General features: G+C 37.2%; 1 protein-coding gene across 4 annotated transcripts in view; it reads right to left on the bottom strand.

The window, feature by feature from the left end:
- STK17B (serine/threonine kinase 17b) overlaps window positions 1-21,172 on the bottom strand; it is a 37,045-nt gene extending 15,873 nt beyond the window's left edge. For 3 of the 4 annotated variants that reach the window (XR_015695707.1, XM_087707654.1, XM_087707660.1), the window contains exons 1-4: window positions 20,936-21,171; window positions 15,908-16,072; window positions 6,544-6,756; window positions 902-1,046 (exon numbers count right to left, since the gene is read on the bottom strand). Coding sequence is in view for 2 of the 4 variants with exons in the window: in XM_087707654.1 (XP_087563780.1) it covers window positions 902-1,046; window positions 6,544-6,756; window positions 15,908-16,029 (480 nt within the window). In the remaining 2 variants the exon portion in view is untranslated. Of the gene's footprint in view, window positions 1-901; window positions 1,047-6,543; window positions 6,757-15,907; window positions 16,073-20,935 lie in introns of all 4 variants that reach the window. The other variant, XR_015695702.1, reaches the window with a different exon arrangement.
- Between the last annotated feature and the right edge of the window lie 2,078 nt (window positions 21,173-23,250).

The following is a 23,250-nucleotide window of genomic DNA, read 5'->3' as shown; positions in this document are numbered from 1 at the left end:
CCAGTGGAATCAATGGAACTCTAAATGTAGGTGGCTGTCAAATAGCTCCTTAGTAATAGATTATTTATTTTCATAATAAACCTAAAGATACATCCCAGCCTTTTAGAAATGTTAAAAAAAGATCAAAAATTCAAAACCTTATTTTTAATTAATATCCCACGTGTTCAATGGGAAGAAATGGTGGGATGGAAAACAACTTTTTTTTTAATTTGCCTCTTTTAATTCTAAAGTAAATCAGACTATAAAGATAAAGCTCACACAGTTTTGACACTTTGCTATTAATCTCATTATCAGCATAAATAAGTTGTAAAATTGCAAGTAGAAACACAACTCTTTCAAAAGCAGCCTGCAGCTTTTATCTTTAGCTTTCCTAGTTAGAATTACTTCCAACTAAAAAGAAAAGCAAATGACAAAGTGAAAAATCCGTTTTTAGACAAAATCAAAGAGAAGGAAAAACAAATGGAAAAACTAAAGTACTGGGTAGAAAGCTAAGTATGCTTGCTCCAAGTACTTATTTAAATATTTGGTTTTTAAAAAATAAGCATTATGAATTTTTATCCATTTGAAATTTTTACAATTCTTTACATGATTATTTGGCTTGTTGTATATCTAATGATATAAAAAGTTTTAATAAATATTATGAAAAAGCCTATTAAATAAACATTTGATGTATTTAGATTCTATCGCTTACTCTGAAATATTTCCAACTATGTAATAGCATATTGCCCATAATTTGTATTGCCTAACAGTTGTAATCTTTAACATGTAAGATTTTACATGTCAGTAACAGCTAAAACTCTGAAGATACGTGTGGAATAACATTTATTTACCCCCCATTTTCATACAGTTATTACTTTACAATTTTTAAAACACTATCAATGAAGGTTACTATGCATATTACCTTTAAATCTAGATGCACAATATTATTTTGATGCAAATGGAAAACACCTTCGAGTATTTGTCGTATAAGCCTAATGATAGCAATTTCCTCTATGGTTTCTTCTAGGTCAGGGAGACATAGATTAAAGATTTCTCCTCCAGCTGCACTGAAAAAATTATATGCAAACACATGTAATTGTCAGTATCTTACTGTCAGAACATTGAAGTCAGCTGTTGGCTTATAATTTCAAACAGTTTCAAACAGCTTATTTAAAATGATATTGGTGAAGATAAACAAAAGTGAATTGTTCTTCTTTTATACCTTTAGAAGAACCAGTCCTTTCAAAGATAAAATTGCAGTAAAGAAATTATATGGAAAAAAGCAGAACTGAATGCAAGCATCACAACTGTGAGCTCAAAGAAATGGCATCACTTTCTATAATGTTAATAAATAACAACAAAAAAACAGATTGGATACTGGACTCTCAACAAAGCCTGTTACTGGTGCCAAAGGAATCTTTTATTTCTAAAATATGGCAGTTGCTTTCCTAGTCAAGTAAGTAACAATCAACGACTATGATCCAGAACACATGAAGCTTGTTTTGTCTTCTTTAGAGTTTCTAACACTCTTTTTAATTCTCTAAAAAAGAATTAAAACATTTTATCCTGAACCACTTTTCATCTAAGAATCTGAAAGTAAACAAAAAATAGTTCGACTGGTATACATTTTTAATTCACCACAACCTCTTAAGAAATGCAAAAAATGTAGCCTTCTATTTTTTGGAATACATTTTGATTTGGCACTCTGGTCACATACCTTCCCCGAAGCAATCATGTTTATTTATATTTAATACACACATAATTTAAGAAAGAAGATGAAAACAAAATGTATGCCAGAACCACAGCCACACATCAATGAATTTTCTTCCATTGCATTCTAAGATTCCTGTGCGCACACCCAAATAATTTTTGCACACATGCAACATACTTTTTCAACTAACTGCATATCCTTTGCATTGGAATATGTGATGCAATAAACATGGTATTGTTTCATATACAAATTCCACAACCCATATAATTTTTGCATCATTTGTGCTCAAGGAAAACTTGGCCCAAATAGACACTTTCACTTCAAAAGAGTAGCAGTTGATTTTGTTAATATCACATCATGAATTTATTTGTCTTTATCCCCCAGTTTTCTTCCATGAAACAAGACAGCTTATATGGGGATCACCCTTAATATTTTATCAGTATAATAATTATGTGAGTTCTTTGCATTCAGTGAAAGTTACTTATTTTGGACAATATATATTTGTATTTGTGTGTGTGTGTGTGTGTGTGTGTGTGTGTGTGTGTGTGTGTGTGTGTGTGTGTATGTGTGTATATATATATATATATATATATATATATATATATATATATATATATATATATATATATATATATATATATATTTCATCTGCATCCTGCTAAAAAGATTCACTCATAAGCTATATATTTATTTCAGCAAATCTGACAAATGAACATATAGTGCAGAGATTTTAAAAGAGCTAGAAAGACGGAAATAAGATTAGTGTGGATATGGCCTACACTGACAATATAGAAAGCCAAATTGTACAAATGTGAAATTGTCACACAGCACAATTTCACACTAGAAAAGAATGGCTATTTAGCACTGAACAAAATAATTGAACTGTATCAATTAAAAAGGTGACACAAAAAAATCCATGTTATAAAAACTACAGGATACATTATAGATGACTTCAAAAAAAAAGAAAGAATATCATTTATAAAGCCAAAGAAAAAACTTCATATACCATTTACCTGAAAGATTAATTCCAAAAATTAGGCAGAAAAAGCAACAACACAGACAAAAATCCCATGTACTACCACCCACTTTCCCTACCTTATTAATCTAAAATGGTTAACTGCAACTGAAACCCATCCGACTTCCCCCTTCCAATAAACATACACATATAGAACCACTTGTATGTGCCTGTGTGTGTGCATGGACACAATCACACAGACATTTACCCTCTAAAAAAAAGGAGGTAAGGTCTGAGACAAGAACAAGAATAATGAAAGTACTGATTAAAATAAACTGCCTGTAAAATAAGATTTTCCATTCATAAGCAGATCCCTCTCTAAATATATCAACCATTCTTTCCACCACTTTGAAACCAATCTGGCCATAGAATAAACAAAATAAAATGCATATATTCTCCCCTCTTTCAAAAGAACAAGAAAAAAACCAGGATGAAGGTAGAAAACAGCAGATTCACTGTGAATAGATGAACAAAAACGAATTAGACAATTGGAAAAGAAAGGATAAAGAGGCCTAACAAAAACAGGATTCAATTGGCCATATAAGGAAACCTTCACTAATATTAAGTATAATCTTCAAAAGGATCCAGGCTTTTTCAGGATTGATGCTTGTAAATTACTTATACTTCCAACCATTCCTGGGTTTTAAACAGTTGCTTCTAGTCTTATCAGAGTGTGTAAGCATCCTCTCAGATTTATAAGTAATTAGTCTGAAAAGCAGATTTTACTAGCTAAGTTCCTGTTTGCACCATCTGTTACCTGAGGACATAATTCCCTTACTAGGAGGCAGTAGCAAATGCCGGTCAGAAGACAGCAGCAGCAGCTTGGTGAGCCAAACAGGTTATATATGTCAATCACAAATTGTTTTTTAAAGTCAAAATAAATAGAAGCACATCAACACATGGAAGAAATATAAAGTTCCTTAGTGATATATTTGTAGCCTGCTACTTCTTTTAGGATTGCAGGAAGCTTTGTGTAAGTCAGTCTTGATTCCTAGTGACTGCTTCAGCAAGTCTCTGCAGTGGCCTCCTCAGAATTTACGATTTACGATTTTATTGTATTTCTATGCCGCCCTATTCCCAGAGGGACTCAGGGCGGCTCACAAACCAAGTCGGGGGGGGGGGGGGGAAACAAACAGGGAAAAAAAAGAAAGACAATGGACAACACAACACCACAATTTTAAAAACAATCAACAGCTACACCATTCAAGCGGGGACAGGAACTCATCAGCCCCAGGCCTGTCAGAACAGCCAGGTTTTTAAGGCTTTGCGGAAAGCCTGGAGGGTGGTGAGGGTCCGAATCTCCACGGGGAGCTCGTTCCAGAGGGCCAGAGCAGCCACAGAGAAGGCCCTCCTCCGGGTGGTAGCCAATCGGCATTGGCCAGTGGATGGAATTCGGAGGAGGCCTAATCTGTGGGATCTAATCAGTCTGTTGGAGGTAATTGGCAGCAGGCGGTCTCTCAAGTACCCAGGTCCAATACCATGAAGGGCTTTATAAGTGACGACTAGCACCTTGAAGCGTATCCGAAGACCAATAGGCAGCCAGTGCAGCTCGCGGAGGATAGGTGTAACGTGGGTGTACCGAGGTGCACCCACGATCACTCGCGCGGCTGCATTCTGGACAAGCTGAAGTCTCCGAATGCTCTTCAAGGGCTGCCCCATGTAGAGCACGTTGCAGAAGTGGTTTGCCCTTGCCTTCTGAGGATGACTGACCTAAGGCTACCCAGCTGGCTTGTTGCCTAAGGCAGGATTACAACTCACAGCCCCCAAGTTTCTAACCTCATGCTTTAACCGCTAGAGCAAACTTGCCCTCTGCAACCTAGTTCTGGGGGCAGAGCTGGAGTGGGAGACATGAATTTTTTAATTTGTGCAATTAAAACAATTTACTTCAAATATTCCTAAACAAATAAATTCAATCCACTTGGTCTTAAATACAACTATCTTATTTTCTCATAGCTGTACTATTATCACAAGCCCTCAAAAGCTAACAGCTGACTTGCTTGTTGCTTGGCTGCGTGATGAGGCGCCTGGACCCGTAGATGGGAAGATGGAAGCCTTGGAATTTCCTATGGTTGCCTTCTATTGCAAAGAGGAAAGATTCCCCAATGAACATAGTGGGGTTCAAGAAGGAACTAAAGTAGTTCCTAAAACTCTGATGCATGGCCTTAGTTGCTGTTTAGAATCTGACTATATGTACTCTGTGTGTATGTAGATCCTAGAGGAGGGAGGTGGGAAGGAAGGAAGGAAGGAAGGAGGGAGGGAGGGAGGGAAGGAAGGAAGGAAGGAAGGAAGGAAGGAAGGAAGGAAGGAAGGAAGGAAGGAAGGAAGGAAGGAAGGAAGGAAGGAAATTTAGAGACCACCTATCTCCTTCATAAAGCGACTCTGAAACGCCTTATGCCCATGAAATAGTGCTGCTTCATGATTCCCAGTGGGATTTCAGGTACAATGAGAAGGTGCTGGTTGTCATCTTTAAAGTCCTACATGGTATAAGCCAAGTTACTTGTGGGATCACTTATTCTTACTGGTTTCTGCTGTGAGTTCCCTTAGTGAAGCTATGTTATCTGATGGGTGCCAGGAAGCATCTCTTCTCCTCAGTGACCCTATGGAATAGCTCACCTCCAGAGACGTGGATGGTCCTGATCTTTCTGACCTTCAAGAAAGTCATAAAGATTTGGCTTCCTGGACACAGGGATCAGGATGTTAATAGAACTTTGATATATGTAAGAATTATATGTTGGCAATGTATTGATTATGGGGGTGATTTTTCTTTTAAATGGCTTGGATAATTGCATTGTTTTTATCTCTGTTCACCATCCATACTTCTGGTTAGTTGAATGGCAATAAAAATTTGCCAAATAAACAAATAAATATACAAATAAATACAGTGAAATTAAGATTAGGAACACATGTATAGTATTTGAAATCAATTATTTCAAATGGTGCTGTTCTGGGTCACATGAACAAGAAGGAAAAGGGATGGGAGTTGAGACCAGAGGAGTCACTAGCATTCCAAGCCACTGCCCAACTTCGTCTCCCTTGAGGATGCACTGGGAGACTTTTTCCTGGATTTATTTTCCCCCTGAAGCTGCTGGATGGGATCTGGCCCGTATTCACATTTGATCTCTCTTTTTGTTGCTGTTGACTTTACCTGTCATGCATAGTTTGGTCCCATTCTGCTCAGTTCTCCAAGAATTGTTTTACAGACAGTCACAAGCCCTTTTATACAATTTCTTTCCAATATTTTATTCAGTTGAAAAGAAAAAAAAAGGTTAAGAAAGTAGGATTTCTTTTAATGTTTCTCCAATTGTTTCCTTGTAAACTGTTGGTTTAGAATCTCCAAAAATCAAGTTCACACGCAATGCTGAACTACAATGTACTGTTTTATACTTTAGCTGAGGAGAATGTATGAACCATTCATTATGGATTAACATGGATACCAAAGTCAAGTTATTATGACTGAAACTGGTAAACTCAGCCAACTGATATCTCTTAATCTCTTGCAGGAAAGGACAAACGGGCATAAAACAAACACCAGAACTGCCTAACAAATAACTTTTGAATTTGCCTTATTCTTTTAACACAGAGTTCCTATCATTATAAAACAGTTAATTCATGTTTTTCGTAAAATTGTATACTGAAGCAAGAGAACATGCACCACAAATTAATTTGTAAATTTCAACTGAAACTTCAAATGAAGAACAAGAAAGAAATCAAGGATAAGAGTCCCATAGATAGGCAAGTAAGTCATTTCAACAAAGGACCAAAACCTGGAAAATACAAGGGATCCTCAAATATTGCTTCTCTGATTATGCACACTGACAGACACAGAATGTATACTTACTATTCCAAAACTAAGATGATTTCGTTTGTTGTTTCATAGACTTCATGGAGATTTACGACCCGAGGACTTGGTTTTGTTAGTTCGAGAACAGCAATTTCATGCAAAATGTCTGCTTTGCAGTCTTGGCCTCTTCTCCTCTTTTTCAGAAATTTAGCTGCATATTCCTGGCCTGTAGCTTTCGCAATACATTTTCTAACCACACCAAATTTTCCTCTGAAAAAAAAAACAACAGAAGAAACAACTGTGAAGTACTTATCTCCCCAGCCCAAATCAGAAGGACAACAATATTTTGTAATATTTCACCCTTTGTTCTTTACAGATAGGAATATGCTATGTTTTGCATCCATAACTTTATCTTCTGTAAATATTTATTTTAGAATATGTGTGCTATATGTGTGGCCTTCCAGATAGTCTTGCAATACAGTCCCAGCCTCCCCACATTTCCTGTAGTGGCTGAAACTGAATGGAGCTGGTATTCCAACATCTGGAGGATCACAGGTCATCATTCATCCTTGATGCAAAGCCAAAAGCTCTTTCAACAAAATGTTTAGCCGTGATCTATATGCAGCTGCTACCATAGGTTCAATTTCCTATCTCTTTGCTTCTAATTCATCATTTCTCTTATCTCAATTCCTTCCAAAATTTAGATCCTAGAAATAAACTACATCTTATAAAGAATGTGCTCAATTTAACTGAGGTATAAAATGGGGTATAAAGATTATTACTTTAGAACCATAACACCACTTTTATACAAAATAATCTTAATGAGTTCTCTATTATTAAAACAGATTTCAGTAACCCCTTTAAGATTTTAACAATTAAACCAATGTTTGTAATGACATTATTGAACATTAGACCTTAAAATTATGCTAAAACATATTGAGTGTTAGAACTAATTTTCTGAACACTGAATATAGAGTGCAAAATGATATTCGGGACAAAAACATGAAATGATTTTATAGCACTTCAAATATTAATGCTTTACCCTATGTCAGTTTTATATTGGCAAGTATAAATATACAGTCATTGAGCACTTTACACCTCTATGAAAATAATATTAAACTAAACCGATCAAATCTTAACTTCAGTCAGTAACCAGAATAAAAACAGAGATTTTTTTGACATCTATGAGAAATGCTACTTTCACCCAAATTCATTTAGAATTCTTTCCCAAGCTTTTAAAACATATAATTTGCTTAAATTCTCCTCAGATTTTGAGTTTGAAGGGGTCTTATATTTTCTTTTCAAAACAAAAAAACCTCTAGACTAAATTTGTGATAGCTGTGCAACAATAAACTGGCATGACTTTTGAACTGAACATGAACAGAGTTTTAAAATTCTGATCATATTCCATCAAGCTGTTGTTGACTCTTAACCAACCACATAGATTTTCTCCACGATGACCCTTCTGTAACCTGGTGTTTAAGGTCTACCAGTGGTGTATCCATTGCCACTATAAGTGCTGCTGGTCATTTCTCTTTCTTTCCACCATTCCCAGAATTATAAAGTTCAAATTTTAGAAAGCTTTCTCCAGAGAGCTGGGTCTTTGTATAAACTAGTATCCAAAGTGAGGTAATCTGAGCCTGATCATTTGTGCCTCAAACAATATCCCTGGGTTGATTTATTTGATGATCCATTTCTTTGTTTTCTTGGCTGTCTATGTTTTTCTTAACAATTTTTCCCAATACCACTTTTCAAAAGCATCAGTACTCTTTCTATCATCTTTCTTCAAGATCCAACTTTTGCTTCCATAGAGTGTTACAGGGAATACAACTGCTTACACAACTCTGATCTTTGTAGACATAGGCATATCATAGGATGTTCCAAAGGGTTCATGGCTAATCTGTGGCATATTTCAAGATTGCTTGTTCCTTTGGTGTTGATGGTTTATCCTAAACAGCTGAAGCTATCCAATACTTTGACATCTTCATTGTCAGTTCTAAGGCTGGTTTCTCCACCCTCTATTATTAGTTTGGTATTCTTTATATTTAATTTCATTCCCGTTTTTCACTGTGTACTTTTATGATATGAGTTTGCAGATCCTGTGATTTTTTTTACTATCAGGGTAGCCAAATCCTTGAGCAAATTATATAGGATGGATATATATATATATATATATATATTTATTGGATGGATGGATGGATGGATGGATGGATGGATGGATGGATGGATAGATAGATAGATAAGATAGATAGATAGATAGATAGATAGATAGATAGATAGATAGATAGATAGATAGATAGATAGATTGTATATATGTATGTGTGTGTGTATGTGTGTGTATGTGTATATGTATATAGGCTTTCTATCAATAATGAAACTTAGCCCAAAACAGATTACATCACTGATGCTCTTGTTTTATCTTTTCTTAATTACCCTTTGTCAAAAAGTAAATGCAGAGGAACTAAAATGACTCCTGAGGAATTATTATTATTATTATGGCCCACAATTGGCCATAAGAGGAGTAAACAATTAAAATCAGGAAAGATTTGAAATAGAAGTGTCAAAGACAAATTCCATCTTTGGTGGAGACTAAGGAGCCCAAATAGTGCTAAGCACATCTTGATAGATAAAAAGGTAAAGCAAAATTAATGAACTGGGCAAGTTCAAACAATAACTTTCCTGATACAATATAAAAGTACATCTCAAAGTCTCCATACAAAAAAAATTGCTAGTGAAAAAAATCATGCCATTTTTTTCCTTACCACTCATTTCACTGTAGAATAAAAAAATGTATGCTGGTAAGCTTGTGTTTTTAGAAGAAAACCACATACTGTTTAAAAACCAAGTTGACCTTTCATAAGCAAAGAAAAATGTATTCCCTCAGCCAAGTTAAGAATGCCTGAAAACCAGCATTTTTATTTTAGCACAGAAGTTTATAGGAATGCTCAGAAATATAATACTAAGATTAGACAGGGAACAGAATCAGGAAGTTAAAAATTTTGGAAGATAATTAAATGAAAAGTATATGCTGTGGGCACCAAAATCTTTCTAGCTAACCCACCCATACTTTAAAATATTTTTAAAACCTTACTCCACCTATATTCATAAAGCTTAAGACAATATAATGCCACCAGAAAACTTAAAATATATAACTAAAATTCTTGAAATTAACTTTTACTGGGTAAGCTCTACAGTTGTGAATTAGCTTGGGAAAATGTCCACATTTCAAGGACAGTTACTGAGACTACTCCAAAAGCAATCACTGATTTTAAATCAGGGTCTGACAAACTTTTAAATATTAAAGATTTTAAATTTAGGGTCTGACAAACTGACATAATTTTAAAACATCCCATTAGTTGGACTGGAATGTGGAAATGGTAGAATTTATAAATTTTGTATATGTAAAATATATGACCTTAAAAAGAAGTTATTTGTGTTCTCTGAAGTTTCCTCCTGATATAAATACACATCCATTTTGAGCTATCGTATTTCAATTAACAAATGAAATGCTCTAATAAAATGCACAAATTTGGAAGTTCATGTTTGTTTCTTTCAAAAAAATGCAACAGTTCTCATAGGACTCTATTATAAAACGATCAAAAGAAGAATTTTCCAAGTAAACACCCAAAAGAAACAAAAGATGCCTCATTCTGAGGTCAGCAACTGATTTGTGTACTGAAGTACAAACAGAATAGTTACCATAAGGAAACATAACTATAAAATCTCACCTATTATTTCAAGGTGACTGTTTTTTTTACAAATGCAACGTGAGCCAGTGAAATTCAGTAATGTAATAAAGCTTGAATTTTCTTTCAGTAACTATTATTATTGCTTCATTATACATTAGGTGAAATTAGCTCAATAAATTTGCTGGCACTATTACAAAAAGAAGGAACTACTTCATTCTCCTGAAGTCAACCAAACATAACCTATGCATTAGTGTTGTGCAATGCTTGTCATTTGATTAGGTAAAAGTGCTTTGAAGAACATAGAAGAAAGTACATATATGTCAGCAAGTATGCATTCAATTTGCCATCAGCTCCTATTCCATCTAAGGCAGAAGAGGAGTTTTGGTACATATATGCTAAAGCGCTGAAGGTCACACAAAAATTGTGAGCATATTTTAGGAATTTTGCATGGAAGTTATAACCAGAAACATTCCACATTTTTCATACCCGTTCATGAGGCGTAAGTATATTGTTCTTTTTTTGCCTCATCTACCCACTCCTGATTTCTCTCCCTTTGATATGACACCCATCTGCAGACATCTCTTTTTTTTTTCATTTTGGCTACCTTCAAATTTATGATATTTCAGACAAAGATTTGGTTTATAAATATACATATCTATCAGGATTGCCAGATGTATCTTCAAGTCACATGGAGATATAGCACTCATTCATTTTAGTTGACAGTTTGCACATTAATATTCCACAAGATTGCTCAATACAAATGAAAGTGACACATAGGCTAGTTAGAAATCTTTAAGTTTTCTTAGTCTTAAACTGAATACTAGTAACATGGAGTTATTATTTGTCCATCAGGTGTCTTTAGACAGAATGGGACTACTCCTAAAGAAGCAATCTTTTGACCCAGCAGTTCTTCTGGACTTACAGGTCCTACTAGAAGAGGTAGAAACTGTAGCTATGAAGTTTTTTGCCAGCCTCAGCTGGTGTGCCAGCTGCAACCTCTGCTTATACTGGTTCAAGCACTCATGGCCTCCTGCTTAGATTACCTCAGTGTTCTGTGTATGGGGATGCCTCTGAGCATCAAACGTTGCAATTCTGACTGATGTTCATTAATAGGAGCACATTATACCAGTGCTGAAGGCCCTGCACTGGTTATCAATAGACTTCCAGATTTAAAGTGCAGATACTAATCTATATTGTAAGGCCTTACTTTGGCAACTACTCATCTGCAGGATTCTATTATCCCATTAGAATCATTTCAGCTACCTAGGAGAAGCTATTAGTGAATAGGTGAAACTATTAGTGAAATTAAATACCACACACAGAACAGCACACACTCTGCTAGAGAGAAGATCCCTGAAGATGGGCTCCAGCACGAGTCTGAAAATCTGGAAGGCCAAACCTCTGGTCCTGATGACCAACCCAGATTGGATCCTGAGACTATTTAGTATGCATCATTTTAGTGAGATGAGGGGAGAGAGGAGCTTCAGGATCCAATTATCTACAAATAAAAAGAAGCAGGAGGAAGAGGAGATAGCAACAGGACTAGGGAGGCGGTAGCAGAAGTCAACAAATTTAGACATGGTTTACTAGCTTAGTTCCACGGTTTTCCTATCTGACTATTTTCCTTTAGAGTCTCCAAACAAAGCTGAGTGGCTATTTATTTATTTGTGTACATAATGCATTTAGGGACCAAAAAAGATTAGCTTCTGGAGCAACTAAAGTATATGAACCTTTAACTATTTTAACTATTTAAAAACTAGTGCCTTGTAATCTGTTTTCCTGCACCTTTTCCCCCAAAATGTTTGTATAGCTCACATTTGTATTTACTGTCACAATCACCACTGTTCCTGTGAAACCTCAGTAGGAAGTATAATTTTGATATGTGATTCAGGGCACATCACTTTTAAGTGGATTTAAACAATTCTTCATAGAAGCAATTAGCAAAACAAAAAGACTTGGCATATACACACAAGAAACTAAATATAATTCAGTTCAGTATAAGAAATTTAGCTAGGTATAACATGTCTGTGTGTGTGTGCGCGCGCGTGTGTGCTGGATTTTAAGTTAGTCAATAGTTAATAATTTTATTACAATAAATTTGTAGAAATTTATTGTAATAAAATTATTAACTATTGACTAACTTAAAATCCAGAACATTCTAACTTTCTTGGCATTGATTATACCTCTTATAGCTAGACATTTTAAAGTTTCTCACCTAATGTTCAGGCACACCAACAACCTTTTCTTGTTCAAAAGCTGTTCTGCAAACATTTTGATAAAGTAACACACACTCTATAATCTTGCCCCACCTTAGCAAGTCTATATTAGTCAATTCAACAGCCCCAAGCACGTATATTTTGCAATACTGACGAATATCAACCACCCCATTGCATGCAAAAAAAGCTGTGTCCAGAACCTCTTCAGAAGGGCCAGGATACACTGCAGCACCACAACACTAAGATAAGCAGAACAGAAATGGCTGCTTGACATCCTTCTCCATAATGGATATCCAAAAACTTTCATATTCCAACACACAGCACCCAAACCACAACATACCATCCAGCCAACCACCACACAAAAACTAATACAGAAAAGGGGTGTTGGAAATGACAGCCAGAATCCTTCAACCTCTAGGAATAGCAATAGTCGACAAAACGACAGTCACACTCTGCCAGGAATTATCCAGAAGGAAAGAATAGGAAGAATGAAAGAAACAATGTAATCTACAAAATCAACTGTAACCATTGCAACCAATTCTATGTGGGACAAATATGTCAATTAAAAACACTGGCTGGCAGTCAAATGCCACGATCCCAAATCCTTAATCTCTACCCACACTGACACCAACCAGCATCAGTTTCATTGGAGCAACAAAAATCATCGGCCATGCTACACTTGCCACACTTGTGAGTTCATCAAAGCTTCGCACTCTACAAGCAATTCCATCAACACATTGACTTACAATCAGCCTACGAACCCCTCAGAATCCAAATCAACTGCACAGCCAACCAGAGACAGCACCTAGCTTCAATCAACCCATGCAACACCCCCCACCATTCACCTCCCAATGACCCTGACCTTATGTAACCTCCCTATCACAAGACTCTCACTGATAACTCACATCTGACCCATCACAAGACCCTCACTTGACACACTCACACCTGAAGCCCTTACTGACATTCCCTAAACGCCACTGAAGATGTTTCCTAGCCTGGTAACAAAACATTTGGGAACCAACTCACAAGCTTGGAGAATGAACTTTCAACCTCAGTGTGTATTTTGATCACAAATTAAACATGTTCAATTTTTTTTTTTTCCAAAATCATTTTTCTCAAAATGAAATATGTACCACCAAAGACTAGGCCAAACCTGCCTACGTTTTTCCTATTAAAAACAATAGGATTATTTTTTGCTATATCTACAGTGCTAATTAAAATAATTATAAGAACACATTGTTTTATGAATGTTCATTAACACACATTCCCAGAATAGAAAGCCCATGCTAATTATTTATTTTGCAGTAATTGACCTGGAATACTAGGTTGACTTTAAAAATATCCCATAGCTGTGTTGCTGTACTGTAGTTTACAGGAGTTCCATTCAACTTACCATATTTTTCAGAGTATAAGATGAACCGGAGTATAAGAGGCACCAAGATTTTGAAGAGGCAAGTTTTTTTAAAAAAAGTTTTTGCACTCTGCAGACCTCCCGAAAACGGGCCCGTTTTTTGTCAAAAAAGGGCATGCATAGTCTTTAGGAGGCTTAGAGTGCTCCTGGGGGCTGGAGGGGGGGGGGCAAAATTGAGCAAAAAAGGGTAGTTTTTTGCTCATTTCTACCCTCCCTAGCCCCCAGGAGCACTCTTTAAACTCCTAAAGGCTATTTACAGCCATTTTGGTGAAGGGGCAGGGTTTGGGAGGCAAAAAATGCTGTATTCAGTGTATAACACGCACCCAGATTTTCAGCCTCTTTTTTGAGGGAAAAAGGTGCGTTTTATACTCTGAAAAATATGGTAAATACATTTTTATAGATAGTAAAGAAGGAATCTGTGAATGGTAAAAACTTTTTGAATAAATTTAGAATAGCGGTCCCCAACCCTTGCAGCTTGGTGGCCTAGCTGGGGAGGGGGGAAAAAGAGAGGAACTGGGATGCCTGAGTGGCGAGCCAGCACACATGTGTGCATGTAGCTCGACTTGTGTGAGAGGTAGGCCAGTGTGCATGCATGAGTAGCTCAATTTGGGTAAGTTGAGCTACACACGGGCACGCTGGCCCACCCCTCACTCAGTGTGGTTGCAAACAGACCATGGCCCAGAGGTTGGGGATCCCTGATTTAGCGTACAGATACTTGATTTATAACCATCTGTTTAGCAACTATTTGAAATTATGACAGTGCTGAAAAAAGTGACTTATGACCAGTTCTCACAATTACAACTGTCAGTTTCCCTGTGGTCATGTTATCAAAATTTGAGCACTTGTCAATTGGCACATATTTAAGATGTTTGCAATGGCCCTGGGGGGGGTGTCATGTGATTGCCATTTGCAACTTTTTTAGCTTGCCTCTGTCAAGCAAAACCAATGGGGGAGACCGGATTCAGTTAATGACTGTGTGAATCACTTAAAAGCATGGCCAACATATGAAAACCAGGAGCAACTCACTTAACTACCACCTCACTTAGCAAAAGAACTTCCAGTCCCAATTGCGGTTGTAAGTCGAGGACTACCTCTATTTCCTAAAATATAAAAATTAAGCTATTAGTTAGGTTCTAACATCACTGAAAACTATACAGGCTTTGTATTTTTCATGAATATGGCTATTACTAATATGAAGAAATTCTCACAATAGAATTAATGTGTTGATCATTTCTATGAGGAAGGAACAAAGTTCTTGCAATAATGATTTCCTCTTCTCATTTTTCTTCTTGGCAACAGAATAGGCTGTCCCAGACACAGAACATGATTTTTCTTTCATTAGTTCTAGTTTTAAAATTATCTAGTAATTCTAACTGGAAGAAAGCATATGACTACTCTTAAGAGTTTTAAAGTTCATAGGTGGATTCACTAGCTATTCAATGTTCATGGGAACCTAGGAATAAAGAAGGGTAGCTTTCTAGCTTACGACAAACTCTTCAGACTTTTCTCTATTGCTTCCAAAAATCTCCGAAGACCAACATAAACTAAAACAGTGATCTTTATCTTCTCCCCAAATCCTTAAGCATACTGAAGAAATAAGGTGGCCCATTTTCCTTCCCAATATTGTGGGAAACACTTTCCACACTTAAGAATTCTCTGTAATGTAGGCAAATGTAATTATTTTTAATCTGATCGCAGAAAAAAAATATTTCTCATGTCATACTTCGTATATTAAAATGTTCCACAAACTGTTTTTCTACGGGGCCCCACCTGCAACTTACTTTACCAGAGCAAGATCAATGTTATATCCAAGTTACAGAAAAACTGTAGTTTTGGAAAAAGCTGAAACTGAAGCTAAGCACACACATAGTGGTTAGCCTGTTCTAAGACAGGAGGCCAAACTGTTGTAGGTGGTTTCAATGGAGAGCTGATCTAGACCCTCTTGATATGAACAGGACTGAATTTACTCTTTTCTTTATTAACTAGTTTAAATCATCTGAAAAAGGTGCAATAACAAGCTCGTTATTACAGTACATAATGCACTAATACAACAGAAGTTAAAGCAAGATCAATTTGGAAAAAAAAAACCTGAGATATATTCTTACCTTCCCAATTCCTTGGGTTCAACTTCATAGAAATGGTTGAAATTATCTGCCTTTATCTGTGTCTGAGGAGATATAAGCAACAAGCCTGGGATGTTTTTGTTTTCTGATTTTCTCCTAGACATACTTAATGCATGGGGTCTCTCCAAGGTCCGTACTGATTTTCACCTGTTTAAAGAAAGTTGTATTTAAATAAAAGTATTCCACAGTTCTCATATGTTTCCATTCTGCCATTAGTTTTTATTTAATTAGTTAAAACTCCTATTGACTCACTTGAAATAAGCTCTTGCCTTTTAAGAGTTTTTCAGATCTTAGAAGAAACTGTTTTAGTATAAAAATTCCAACAGATTTATATACATCAAGCTGATTTTTAAAGGATATAAATAATAATTCATTTTTAAATAATTAATAAAATTTGAATAATTGATCTAAAGCAAACAAAGTGGCTATAAAACAAAGAAAAACGGACCCAGAATGTGATGTGATAAAAAAACAAACCTTTTCTGTTATTTTTACAATTATTTCATGAATGCATTTATGACACTTGGATTTCACAAGATCGAAAACTGTTTTCCAAACAGAGAATATCTTCTTTGTCTCAACCAAAATTATATGAGTTTTAGCATCAACAAAAGCAGTTGTCCCTCCAAATCCTGCAAATCTGCTATGGAGGAAAAACGTTTATCTTTAAAAAGGCTGCCAGAGAAAAAGAGCAAAAAGTTTTGTGCCAAGGTTGGAAGAAGGTTGGAATCTCTTCAATCACTGAGAAAAAGGAAAACATCTACAAGAAGCTGGGAAAAAGGCCAGAAAAAGAGCCAGAAAAAGCAAGGGGACTTTAGCTTCAGGCATCAGGTCATCCTAAGGAATAGGAAACTAGTTGAGCTAGAAATATTGCATAAGGTTACTTTTTTTATTTTAACAGGGTGTGTGTTTAAACGTGATTTACTGTCTCTGGTTATTACTGTCTCTACAAGCTCAATTCTCAAGTATTTTATTCAAATTTACATCAGTTACTTTTATATTGGTGGATCTATCATCGTGTGATCTATTCAATGTGGACCTACTGAATTGCATGATTATTTTTCATACTGTCATTTTAACAATTCTATATTTCAACTCCTTTTGACCTGAATGCTTTGCATATAGCTACTTAAAAAGGATTTGTTACATTCCATTTTCTCCCCTTCCCTTTTAAAATAAACTAAATGTTATTATATTTATTTTGTCAAGTTGGTCAATCTTCTCACAAAGGTAAAAGGGCCAATTTCCCCAGTAACACCTCTAAGTGTTACAGGGCCAGAAAGGGGCACAGCAGTATTTATTTTCATTTTATCATTTTTCCTCATTTACATCTCAACAAAGCAAAAGGGCTATGAAAGTCCTTTTCACTCAGACACACACCAGAGTTAGGGGGAAGTGTGTCACACCCCTGAAGGCTAGGTGGAGGCAGCAGTTAGGTGCAGACCAAGGCAGGAGGTGGAGCTAGAATAGGTAATTCCAGAGGCCCATGGAAGCTGAGATGGAAGACCTTCATCCTTCAGGCTCAAGAACACCAAATTTACAAGAACATTAAACTTGGAAGCTTTATAAAATTATAATGAACTTTTCCATATCTCTGTCATAGATACTTCAAAGAATTTTGGCCATTAGGGGAAAAAAGTCATTGAAAAAGTAATACAGCATGTTAAAACTGTGTGTTTTTCTAGTTAAATATGACAAATCATATAAATCACCAGCCAAATTATTTGCAACATCACAATCTATTATGGCTTCCATACTGAAGTGTTGCTTCGGTAAGTTCTCATTATCTTTAAGATAGATGGGACCAAAATATGTGTATCATTTTTCTCCAAGAAAAAAAAAAACCTGCTGAAACAATTCTGAGGAGGTATAATTGCCAAGATAGTTAGGTCTTACAATTAGCACTACTAGTTATTAGCAATATTATTTCATTAATTCATAATTATATAACACAGTAGACAATAGGAGTAACATCAAATTATTTAAAATTTGTAATCCTAATAGACTAGGAAGTTTAAAATGGATCTCTCAAATTATCATGAGCTACTCTAATTCAAGAATAAATAAGCGTCTGCTCTCTTACAAAGCATTTCTGTACACATTGCACGTTTTCTATCATTACAGATAATCATAGTCTTATAGCAAACCTGAGGCACATCTTACAGAGCCAGCCTTGTAAATTTGCTGTTCATGCATTCTACCAAGATAATAACTAGGCCTAGATAGGTGGCAGCAGTCAGTCAAATTTTATTGATCTCAAAAAACTAGTCAGGGCCTATGCCATAGTTATATGGATGTCTATCAGATAAGCCCAGGACTTTAGGCTAGACTGGGAAATAAAAAAAAAGCTTCAACAGCGATGAAAAACCACTTCCACTATCAAGTAGCAAACCACTTCCTTACTGTTACTTACAGTCAAGAAAACTACATGGACATGGCCATAAACTCACCAGAACTTCACTTATAGGAAATGTTACCTTAACTATAATAGTTTAGCAGAACAATAAAGTAATCATAAGGACTTCCAGAGAAAAGCATTGCCTTTTTTTAAACCTTGCACCTTATGATTCATACTTTATGACGTAGCCTCAGTTGCATTCTCAGGTATACATTTTAAATGAAAAATAATCATTTAGGAATCTAAACATTCAAATGAGGAGAGTTTATTTAGCTAAAATAATTCCATAATAACAAAATTAGAGCTTGTGTTTAAAAGTCAATTGCACAGAGATGAAAATGTAATTTACTAACAGCTAGTTTTAAAGAAACATGTTGAACAGATATGGAGTATTTATTCCCATTTTACATGTATAGCTTAAAAGACTTGCATGTTTTATGCAGTAAATCATCTTTTGGAAATCACATACTTTGATCAAGATAACACTTAATGCCAAACAACTGAAAAGGGGTTGAGGTCATTCGGAGGTAAATGTTCCCCAAACTTCTCAGAATTCCATTTAATTACTTCTTTCAAAAGGTGAGCCCTAAAACTCTCAGCCCAAATTTAATTTTTAGAGACAACTAATTTTCAAGCTGAGCCAAAACATATTAAGTCACAATCAAGCTCCACTAATTTCAAAAGGCAATGTTCTCCAGTTAGCTTGCTTGGAATGACACAGATTCTTAATAATTCAAATCTGGTGAATTTACAAATATTTTCCCATATGTTGAAGTATTACCTACAAACTAACTTTTCCACAATTTTAAAAAAATGAAATTGTGATTGGAACACATAAAACACCCATTGCTTTCCAGTGACATGCACAGAAACATATTACATTTAACAAAATGCCAAAGTGAACATTTCAACTCATTAAATGTTTGAGAACCGGGAATTCATTTTTTTAAACAGTTGAAGAAGAGCATGGAAGCTATATGGTTTGACTTTCATTGTAAAAAGTTCATACAGGCTTTGTATTGAGCTTTGTTAGGACATAAGATCATTTATTCAAGATTAAAAATATAACTTCAGCATGAAACAGAGTTAAGAAATGGCAAAAATAAATCTAAAATTTATTTTTGTAATGTTAACTATACATTCTGTGAATAATTTTACAAGCACCTGTTTAAAAAAAAATTGAAGCATCATAAATAACTATTTAAAAGGCAACAGTCTTCATAGAAGTCTGCCACTAAACTTTCTCATCAACACTGCTTCAAGCTGTTGTGGGGTCCTTAACAAAGATCCTCTTAATACTTGCTACTTTTTCCCACCTTCTATCATTTGCCCTCCCCGTCTAGTGAGAAATGTTGGTTTATCTTTTTCTTGTAATAACAAGAAAAGAACTGACAATGAAGGAATGCTGGTTCAACAGGTGCTCCCAAACAATAGCCCTCCCTGAAAGAGGTGCCTCAAAGTGCGGTGGCTACATGGAGATTTCTCTAATTCAGACAAGGTTGAGCTTCTCAGTATAAATTATACGGAGCAGGGAAATATAAAAGCACCCTTGAATATACTATAAAATCCCAAAGACTGTGTGTGCTGTGGAGAATCTCCTTGAAATGCTATTCCAGACTAATGCAGTTGTTGTCTAAACCAGTGTTTCTCAACCTTGGCCACTTGAAGATGTCTGGACTTCAACTCCCAGAATTCCCCAGCCGGCATTGGCTGGCTGGGGGATTCTGGGAGTTGAAGTCCGGACATCTTCAAGTGGCCAAGGTTGGGAAACACTGATCTAGAGCAGTGTTTCTCAACCTTGGCCACTTGAAGATGTCTGGACTTCAACTCCCAGAATCCCCCAGCCAGCATTCGCTGGCTGGGGAATTCTAGGAGTTGAAGTCCAGACATCTTCAAGTGGCCAAGGTTGAGAAACACTGGTCTAAACTAAAGAAAACTATATTTAAATGAATAGGACTACATCAATCTTTAAAGTAACTTCTTAAGCGAATTTTGAATTATGGGAAGAAACGTTTCACATCCGTCCTGTGGGGACCGAGCTAACAGCACAGTGCAGAGAGAAGGGGAAGACAGGAAGCCAAAGGTGTTGGACCACAATTATGATCATCTCCGGCCGGTGTTGCCACTCTCATCTTGACGACTGCAAGAGACGGGGGGGGGGGCAGATCAACTCCAAGGTTGTGTTGCAACACGTGCAAGCAAAACTCCCCAAGAGTTTTTTAGACAAATGGAAAAAGAAACACCAACTGGCACTTTTAACAGAAGACGTCGCCAAACCAACGACGTCCTTAAAAGCAACTTGCCCGTCTGGGGCTCCTCATAAAGCAGAGATGCGGCTGCTTCCCACCCCAAGAACCAGTCACCACTAAGTCACCGCTTCTCTTTGGGCGAGTGACACATCCGTACACACCATTTTAAATATATATATATTATTCATCGAGGTCGCTCGCACGCCATAATTGACTTCGTGAGAGAAATCATTTTGTGGGCTTCTATGGCGTGAGACCCAAGACACGAGACCCCCTTGAAACAAGGGGAAGAAGGGGACACCCCCCCCCCACCCGCCCCGTTCAAGGCACGACCCGAGAACCTCCCGAGAAAGTACACCGTACCGCGCTCGAGTCAGCATTCAGGGCTTGTCTTCGCTTGCAAATCCGGCCAGCGTGCTGTCTCCGCTCCCTTCCACAGCCTCAGGTTTCCCCGCGCAGCACCCGCGCGCAACCCTCATCCGCGAGACAGCCTCCCGACTCGGCGCACACGAGGCGCTCCGCAGGTCCCTCTTTCTCGGCAACGGCGGCCCTCAGCTCGCTCGCTCGCTCGCTCTCGCCCGGCCCCGCGCTCGCTCCCGTCACGTCCACGGTTGGCGTTTGAAAAGCGCAAAGCCGGTTTCTGAGGAGAGTGGCGGGGGGGGGGAAAGGGGGCAGTTCCAACGGCGGCGCCGCCTCCGGATCGCTCCCGAACCAATGAAAACCGGGTTATTCGACTCAGCCGGCTCCCCCCCGCTCCCGCCTGTTCTGAGGTCGCTTCTTCCTTTGAGTGGCAAAAGGGCGTGCGAATCGGTTGCCCGGATGCCGCGAATGGGCGGGGCGGAAATAAGGGGCGGGGCGGAGACGGGAGGGACGCGATGGTTTTCTCGAGCGAAGTCGGTTAGTCTTGGCTAGGCGAGGTCGCTGAGGTAATAGGCGGCCTTGTTGTTCAGATCTAAACGAGACGTCGGCTTTTTGTCCTCCGTGCTCGGAGGCACGCCTGCCATCCTCCGAGTCGGGCACACACTTGAGATTGAAACTAAGTTCAGGGGCAGTGTCGAATACATACGGCATGTCCTGGGAGAAAAATAAAAACGACACCCTTGACAGCTATAAAACTAGTAGCACAAGGCAATTCTTGCCTCCCATAAATCATCCTTGACAGCTATTATCCTCATGGCGCCCGCTGTGGAGATGGCATCCCCTGGGCAGGCAAAGGCCGCTTGTGAAAGGCCTCGAACAGCCAATTAAAGTAATAGGTAATGAAGGAAGCAAGATGGGAAGTTGAATATAAAGGAACCGTAAGCCGCCTCGCCGCCATTTCACTTGTTTAGCCGACGAAGGGGACCTTCCTGAAGAGGAACGGAGGACAAAAGGAATGAATAAAATAGATGAGAAGACCCGAGTGAGAAAATCGCAAGAAAGAGCAAACATTGTCCCTCTTGACCTTTCTACAACACTCCATGGGACTGAATTACCCATTCTGCCATATGCAAGGACAGGGGAGAGCTTATAAGAATATAAGAGTAACTTATTTTTAAAAAAAATAAATTTAAAGTAATCAATTATGAGTAATCATTTTTTTAAAGTGATCTTTGAAGAAATGAGATGGGACAGTAGGAAATCTGCAGCTAAAGGAAACCTGCGTGTTAAGGCGGATGTGGCTGTGGTCTGGATATGACGCGCACTCTTAAACCATCCACATCTCTTTTTAGCCATTTTGTTCTTTTTTTTCTACATTCACCCTGTAATCCAGGTTCATAGAAGGGCTGCGACGAGTTCTACAGATGTTAAGTGATTTTACATACAGGGTTGCATCCTGCGATGCGCAGATAGACCTCGTGAAAAGTATACAGACAAAATCCTATGCCCCCATTCTACCTGCTAATCAAACAGGATGTTCATCTGTGTTTTGAAAGAAGAAAAATACTCCAGTAGAACTAGTTTAACAGCACCCACCATCTCTGAAAATCAAGCAGCTCTAAAAAAAAGGATTTGTTTTAAAATTGAAAAATATCTCTACCTGTGTTTTGTTTAAAGTTTGTAGAGGCTACCTTGTTAACTTTCAGTAGTCTAGTTTTGCTTCTAAACTAATGAACAGTTATCCAAATACAATTTTCAAACTTATCCTAATGTTGTACCTTATGGTTTATGAGTTTCTTTATATAAAACATCTCATACCTTTCAGTCAAAAAGGCTCCTAGTATGGCTGACAGATAAATAACAACAGCAAAAGAGACGTCTATCATCAGGCTTAGACCAAAAATAAAGTAAAAATATCCCAAAACCAATTCTGAAGACTACAAATACTTGTAAATAGCCCAAGCGCTTTTAGATTATATTTGGAGAAAATTCAATACCAAAAACAGTTGACTTCACAAAGCCTGATGTTAACTTTGATTCTGTAAGTCCAATTCTATTACTTCTCTGTGAGTCAAATTCTGTTACTTCTTTTCCATCTCTCTTTGAGCTACTTTGAACTTTTATCCTTTTTGATATATTACTATAAAAATTGTTTATATTGCCAACTATGGAAAATGCTGTCCTGATTTAAATAGATTCAGAGAAGAAAGGACAGAAAACTGACATAACTGCAGAAAACTGGCATAAAAAGCTATAATGTGCCCTATTTTCCATCATTCCACCCACTCAACGCTCCATATTTATATATCTTCATTACA

The sequence above is a fragment of the Thamnophis sirtalis genome, unplaced genomic scaffold (assembly GCF_051295495.1).
Source record: "Thamnophis sirtalis isolate CommonGarterSnake01/CBP01778 unplaced genomic scaffold, rThaSir2_p1.2 scaffold_1, whole genome shotgun sequence".
In the NCBI taxonomy this organism is placed as follows: domain Eukaryota; kingdom Metazoa; phylum Chordata; class Lepidosauria; order Squamata; family Natricidae; genus Thamnophis; species Thamnophis sirtalis.
Note: the sequence above shows the minus strand (reverse complement) of the source record. Positions and strands in the feature narration are given on the sequence as shown.